Below are 7703 nucleotides of genomic sequence, written 5' to 3'. Positions count from 1 at the left end.
AACATCGTCATCTTCTGTTTTGGTTTTGTCAAAACATGGCGTACGGCTCGTTCCTCGCGGCGGAGTTCTGACATTTTGGTGCCGAAAACTCGGGATGACAACGAAATAGTCACGACGGAATGACGACGGGGCATCCACCCGCAGCGAAGCGAGCCAAGGGACGCCACAAGAGAGCGAGCTCCAACGACGCTACCGACGTTATCACTCAACGAGGCCTAGTGACGTCGCAACGAAACGCACCAAGAAAACGCGCCAAGGGACGCCGCAAGAGAAGAGCTCCAACGAAGCTACCGACGTTATCACTCAACGAGTCAAGGGACGCCGCAAGAGAGCGAGCTCCAGCGACGCTGCTGACATTATTACTCAACGATTCCTAGTGACGCCGCAACGAAACGAGCCAAGGGACGCCGCAAGAGAGCGAGCTCCAGCGACGCTACCGAAGTTATCGCACAACGAGGCCTAGTGACGCCGCAACGCCAGCAGCGCCGCGAGACCCAGAGACGCCATGGAACGACTAAAGCAGAAGCGGACGGCTCTGAGGTCTCATGTAACGAGGCTGATCTCCGCCATCGACGCAGTTATCGCAAGCCACTCCGACGAGCGAAGCCTCAACGTATTATCGGTGAGGCTCAGTGAGTTGCGAATACAGCTGAGCAACGTGAACGCATCCATCGAACCACTGGTACCTGACGGAGACGTTGAGCAAAACTACGCCCGCACGATTGAATATGACGACAAGTTCGTCACGTACATCGCCACCATCGCACAGGTGGTAGAGGAACTCCGACGAGCGAGGCCCCAAGCTGGTACAACGCGGATTCACAACGACGGCGACGGACACGTTGCAACCTCTAAGGTGAAGCTGCCGAAACTGGAGCTTCAACGGTTTGGCGGTGCAGCTACCGATTGGCAACCCTTCTGGGAACAGTACAAGCAAGCCATACATGACAACGACAGCCTCTCTAACGCTGAGAAGTTCTTGTACCTGCGGTCGACGTTTACGGGAAAGGCGGCATCGGCGATAGCCGGCATTCAAGCAACGGGAGAGGAAAACTACAATACCGTCGTTGAGCTTCTCAGGGAGCGCTTCGGTCGGACTGACGTTCTCATTCAAGAACACCTCTCCCAACTACTTGATTTACCAGCAGTACAACACTCGAGCGAGGTGAGCGGATTGCGACGTCTCTGTGACCACTTGCAACGTAATAGGGCCGCTCTCACCGCGCTCGGGGTGAAGAGAGACACTTACGGAGCTATGCTCTGCTCTGCGCTACTGAGAATGCTGCCGGGAGAGTTAGTCATTGATTACCACAAGTGCCGACGTCCTACGGACAAGGAAAACGACTGTATCAAAATAGAGAGCCTACAACGCTTCCTTAAGCTCGAAGTGGAGAGCCGTGAAGAGGCTCAACAAGTCCGTCAGCGAGAAGCCGAGAGTATGAGCCATAGCAAAATAACAGAAGGCGGAAAGGCTTCTCTGAAGGGATCAGCCGCTGCTCTTTCCTCAACTAGTCGCTCCAAACAGACTGAACATCAATTTCTCTGGAGGAGAAGAACCAAAGATTTCGAGAAGCAGGACGATGTTTCCGGTGTTCGATCAAGGGACACACCTCCAAAGAATGTCGCAACTAAAGAATCATGTGTGAAACATCCGGGCGAAGGCACATAACTCAAATGTGTGACCCATCCTGGAAGAAAAGAAAGAGCACCGCAGCAGAGTTGCACTCTTCGACTGGCAGGAAGAGCGATAAAACACCTGCTGTACTACTTCAAACAGCTCAGGTCTGGACAGAAGGGAAACAGCAAAGAGCTCTCACGCGCATCCTTTTTGATGGAGGAAGCCGACGAACCTTTGTGATGGAAGAACTTTCACGTAAGCTGCAGCTCGAGGTTGTTGGTGAAGAAGACATTACTATCTACCCTTTTGGAGAAGTAGGAAACGTCATCAAGGAAAAACGCAGAAGGGTACGAGTCTGGCTAAGGAGCCAGTACAGCCAAAAGAAGCACTGCCCAGAAGCTCTGGAGATACCAAAGATTTGCTCCGATCATCTTCTTCTACCTGAGAGTGTTGTGCAAGGAGTCCAAGTACAGATAGCTGAGCTGGCAGACGTCACCTTGCCACCAGCCCAGTTAACAAGACGTGGCATTGACATTCTTATTGGTGCTGACTACTATTGGACTCTTGTCTCTGGTGAGGTCCAAAAAGTGCAAGGCGCTCTAGTCGCTGACAAAACAGACTTTGGATGGACACTTCAAGGACCGATTCCCCACGGCGGTTTGACTGCCTGCTGTTCTACTGCGGCAGTTCTGAAGGCCAATGTGGGTGGAAGCACATGCTCATTGTCTACCGAGCTCCGGTCATTTTGGGAGCTGGAAAGCATGGGCATCACCGATCCTAACCTCCCACAAAAGGAAGAGGAGAATGAAGCTGTCAGAGCATTTACATCATGCATCAAGCTAACTACCGGACGGTACGATGTGGCCTTACCTTGGAAGCCAATGAATCTTCAGCTGGCAGACAACGAAGTGGTTGCAAGGAAGCGTCTGGTGAGCCTCACAAAGAAGTTGCTTAAGGACGATGTGATGCTGACTGAGTATGATCAGACAATTCGCCAGTATCTCCAGCAAGGATTTGCGGAAAAGATTTCCCCGAATGCAGACAAGGCAGAGAACCGAGTGTACTACATGCCTCACCGTGCTGTGTTACGACCTGACAGCCTCTCGACCAAGGTCAGAGTCGTGTTTGATGCGTCGTCAAGAGAACCAGGCTGTCTGTCTCTGAATGACGCACTAGAGCCAGGACCAAACCTGAGTCCAGACCTCCTGAAAGTGTTACTGAACTTTCGGATTCATCGTATCGGCCTCAGTGCAGACATTGAGAAGGCATTTCTACAGATATCACTGAGACTGGAAGATCGTGACGCTCTACGATTTTTCTGGTGCGAACGAATGCCAACGAAGCAAGAGCCGAACCCTCCTGTAGAGGTCTGGAGGATGACAAGGGTTCCTTTCGGAGCGACCAGTAGCCCCTTCCTTCTCGCAGCCACGCTACGTCACCACTTGTCGATAACAGAGGACTATCCGGAAACAACGAAATCACTAGCCGGAAGACTCTACGTCGATGATCTTATCACCAGAGCGAACACCGAGGAAGAGGCGGAACAGTTCTATCGACAAACATTACATGTCATGAAGCTAGCCGGAATGACAATGCGGAAGTGGAACACAAATTCTACGGAGCTGCAGCAGCTATTCAACAAGGAAGGAACCGGGTGTGTTCTAGATCAAGTAGAGTGTACCACCCCTAGCGTTTCTCGAGTGTTAGGACTTGTCTGGGACAAAGACAGCGATTGCCTGGCGTTCTCCATGGGGCCTGTTTTGGAATTCCTAGACCGGAACTGCGACACGAAAAGATTCATTCTCCAGGCATCATCTCGCATTTATGACCCATTAGGACTCCCTTCCCCAGTCACCGTGACAGCCAAGCTGATGTTCCGAACCCCCTGGGAACTGGGTGTCGACTGGGACGCGCCACTACCTGAAGAGGTTCAAACAAGATGGACGCAGTAGCATATAGCACTGCACCATTTAACGAAAGTGACAGTACCCCGAAGGTGCCTTGAACTTCCTGAGGATGACCGAAATGAAGTCCACATATTCACAGATGCCAGTCCCAAGGCTTATGGGGCTGTGGCGTACCTGTGCACGCAGACTGCACCAATGAGGGTGACTTTGGTTTTGTCCAAGACCCGGGTGGCGCCGCTATAGAAACTTTCTTTCTCAAGACTTGAATTGATGTGAATGGTGATAGGGGCACGGCTGAAAGATTACCTTACTAGGTCGTTGAACCTACAAGTTGCCAGCTGGTACCTCTGGACAGACTCAACAATCGCACTACATTGGGTGCGAGGTTCTGCTCAGCAGTGGAAGCCCTTTGTGGCCTATCGAGTATTAGAGATTCAACAGCTGACTGATCCAGAGCTTTGGAACCATTGTCCTGGACTAGAAAATCCGGCTGATCTGCTCGCAAGAGGGGTGGCACCCGAAGCACTCAAGTCGAGTGCGGCATGGTGGAGCGGACCGCCATGGCTCACGGAGCCACCTGCTGCCTGGCCAACGCATGAAGCGGGTGTTGATATGACCGCGGCTGATGAAGAGAAGAAACAAGTTCGAGTCCACAGCGTGACACTGAAAGAAGAACAGGTTTTGCCTATGCAGCGCCACAGTTCCCTCTCGAAGCTTGTTCGAGTTGTTGGCTGGATACGACGATTTATACATAACTCTAGACATTCCAGCCAAAAACGCGAGGGTTATTTGACGACCGAAGAAGTAGCACAAGCTCAAACGTGTCTGATCCTGCAGGTTCAACAGGAGGCGTTTCAGAGAGAGCTCCAATGCGTTCGACGCTCAGCACGCATGGAAAGCAACTCTTCGTTACGGGACTTAAACGCATACCTGGACAAGGACGGGGTGCTGAGGGTCGGAGGACGCCTCAGTAACGCTGACATGTGTGACAATGCAAAGCATCCCATCATTCTTCTATCAAGCCATCCTTTTACCGAGCTTTAAACCAATGCTGCGCATCGACGACTTCTCCACGCTGGCCCCCTTGAGACTCTGACAGAACTGCGGGAACAGTTCTGGGTCGTTCAAGGAAGACAGATGATAAAAAGGGTGCTGAAGAAATATGTGATCTGTGACCGTGTCAACAGCCGAGCGGCCACCGAGCCAGTTGCTCCACTCCCTCGAGACAGAGTAACCCAAGCGGCCCCCTTTGAGGTGACTGGTGTGGACTTCGCGGGACCACTCAACACAAGGGATAAAGGCAACAACAAGAAGTCTTACATCCTCATTTTCACCTGTGCTGTTACCCGTGCCATTCACCTCGAACTAGTGACCAACATGTCCACCCCCCATTTTTTGATGGCCTTCAGACGATTTGTGTAAAGAAGAGGAGTCTGCAGAGTCATCTTTTCTGACAACGCAAAAACGTTTCAGCGTGCTTCAAGGGACCTCAAGAAACTGTGGACCACGTTGCGTGGAGAGGAGATACCAGCCTACTTCGCTGATCGGCAGATACAGTGGAAGTTTATAATCGAGAGAGCTGCCTGGTGGGGTGGGTTCTGGGAAAGGATGGTCCGGTCGGTGAAATCCTCGCTCAAGAAAGTTGTGAGTAGCAGCTACTGCAACTTCGAAGAGCTGACGACCATCTTAACTGACATTGAGGCTGTAATTAACTCAAGACCTCTGACATACGTCTACACCGAAGCCACCAAAAAGGAACCACTCACCCCTTCCCATTTTCTGGTGGGAAAGCGTTTAACTGCACTTCCGACCAGCTTTAGCGTGGAGCCTGTGCCTCCCCTTGAAGGACAATACAACAGGCGGTGGCGGTACCGTCAAAGGATGGCAGATCAATTTTGGCGTAGATGGAAGAGGGAATACTTGACCAGTTTGCGATCTGCTCATTTCACGGTGCCGACTTCCTCCAGTGCCCTGAAGAAAGGAACTCTAGTGTTGGTCCACCAACATCTCCAACCTCGACAACTTTGGAAGACGGGAGAAGTCGTAGAAGCATTGACTGGACGAGACGGGCACATACGAGCTGCTATGGTGCGTCTTCCGAATGGTACCATTGTTAGGAGACCCGTACAACTTTTGTACCCCATGGAATCTATTTATTATTGGCTTGACGTCATTGTGGGGGAGTGTGAAGAAACTCAATTTTCGTTTTTCTTGTATAGCCATCGCACATGACGCGATCCCAATAAACATCGTCATCTTCTGTTTTGGTTTTGTCAAAACATGGCGTACGGCTCGTTCCTCGCGGCGGAGTTCTAACAAGTACAGGCATGCAAGAAGGAGTATAGAAGCAAGATATACATATATATATCTATATCTATCTATATATATATATATATATATATATATATATATATATATATATATATATATACATATATGGAAGCACGATATATATATATACTTCTGAACACTATATGTTCGTGAGCCATCTTGAAGCTTATGCTTATTTGAGGTTTGTGTGAGCGCGGGCAGTAGCTTCTTTTAAGTGAGTTTGAAAAAGTTTATCGAGTAACGGCTGACCAGGCCCTCAAGTTGAGTAGTCTGGTAATCGAGGAACAAGTCCGCATAGGCACAATCTTCTGTGATCGATGGCAATTAAAATATTTATCTCAAAACACACACACACACACACGCAGGCACGCACGCACGCACAAACACACATAATACACGCAGACGCACACACAAACAAACACACTGGTTGAGGCAATTTGCTACACTGTTCACGCTGAAACGGCGTATGCCGAAATTCTCAATGTTTTGTTTTCGAGCAAGAAAGCCTGTAATTAAAACTGCTCTAGTCAATGACAAGTTAAAAGACGCAATGTGTGGTGAGTCTCGGGCACCTTGTTAACGCCCCCTGGTCAATCATATCGCGTGCCGTTAGCCAATAAGAGCACATACAAATGAATGACGTAGTAAAAAAGTTTAAAGTGGCACTGACACATGAAATCACTTTTTTTTAATTGTTTGAAACGATTGAAATCGGTGCTTGGACATTACCCTCAAAATTTGAAACTTGGAAATTCAGTATTTGTGAAGTAAAAAATTAATTTCCAAATGGCCGAATTAGAAGTTCCCACGCGATCCGCGCCGGTGGAGTGACGTCAAATTTTGAGGGCTCCTGAGAGTCGAGTTTCTTTCGCGCCTCCGCTCCGAAACGTGTCTCCTCCACCCGAATCGAGGAGAGAAGGGCGCCGGCGTCGCGGGAACTACCGTACCGGGAAACCGGTTTCCTGCGTGCGTGCCGTGCTGCCGGATGCTTCGAGCACACGACGGTGCCCCGCCTATGTCGCAACCAAAACTACGATACACAGACACAAAACCCAGCTGTTTTGACGGTTTAACAATTTCCTTTTCGAGGTCTGAGAGATCCTCGGGCACTTTAAAAAGACCACTTCATTCAATTCCCCGACTCAGCGATCACCCTTTGCTATACACGGGTCGAGCGCCGTCATGTTTTCGAAGGGAGGATAAAAATCCGGAAGGTGAAATCACAACAGACTACGATTTTTGGTATTTCGAAAAGATGGGCCGTAGTGCATTCGTAATTGCGTCAAAAAACATGTTTTCGGACTGTAGTGCTTAGACGTTATAGAAATGTTGTCTACAAAGCTTCTAAATGTTATTATTTGTGACGTCACCAATCAAAAGAAACAGGGAGGTGACGAGCGAGAGAGGAAAACGCCAAAAATAAAAAGACGGGCGCTCGGTGAAGAATTATTATTATTATTTTTTTTTTTTTTTGCGATGCGGTATTTGTTTTGTGTGTCCACGACTACGACGTGCATCCTTTTAGACATTAGAAAGATACGACCATCGGAGTGTCGGTGCCCCTTTAAGCTACCCGAACCAAAAGGGAGTGAGGTGCCCCTTACCGGCCTGTCACGACAAATTTACCCTCCGCTGCTAATCCATCACGAAAAAAAAAAACAAAAAAAAAAACGACCCAATTTCTTTGTTGCTGCTCGAATGTCGGGCAGTCCACGCTATGTAAGAGTAAATATAAACAGCCAGACAATATAAAAAATCCTTGATTTTTCAGAAACTCCTCGTAGATGCTTGCAGACTACAGACAAGACATGAGATCGCCCAAAAACTCTAAGCTCCTATGTAGCTGT

The 7703-nt window shown here is 49.3% G+C and overlaps 2 protein-coding genes across 2 annotated transcripts in view; one reads left to right on the top strand and one right to left on the bottom strand.

The window, feature by feature from the left end:
• The first annotated feature begins 505 nt into the window (after positions 1-505).
• On the top strand, positions 506-1669 carry LOC120841389. The gene has a single exon (XM_040212281.1). It carries the CDS (start codon positions 506-508, stop codon positions 1667-1669), a length of 1164 nt encoding a protein of 387 aa, XP_040068215.1.
• A 3168-nt stretch (positions 1670-4837) lies between these two features.
• The window catches only part of LOC120841388 (hydroxyacid oxidase 1-like), a gene marked incomplete at its 3' end in the record, with an annotated part of 30180 nt that continues 27314 nt past the window's right edge, over positions 4838-7703 (bottom strand). The window contains exon 5 of the mRNA XM_042294792.1: positions 4838-4848. Within this exon, the coding sequence (XP_042150726.1) occupies positions 4838-4848 (11 nt within the window). The remainder of the gene's footprint in view (positions 4849-7703) is intronic.

This window comes from Ixodes scapularis, unplaced genomic scaffold (genome assembly GCF_016920785.2).
Source record: "Ixodes scapularis isolate PalLabHiFi unplaced genomic scaffold, ASM1692078v2 PGA_scaffold6__148_contigs__length_123643588, whole genome shotgun sequence".
In the NCBI taxonomy this organism is placed as follows: domain Eukaryota; kingdom Metazoa; phylum Arthropoda; class Arachnida; order Ixodida; family Ixodidae; genus Ixodes; species Ixodes scapularis.
Note: the sequence above shows the minus strand (reverse complement) of the source record. Positions and strands in the feature narration are given on the sequence as shown.

What these genes read in the sequence shown, in the direction of transcription:
- LOC120841389 (XM_040212281.1), top strand. Translation starts at nt 506, where the DNA reads ATGGAACGACTAAAGCAGAAGCGGACGGCTCTGAGGTCTCATGTAACG.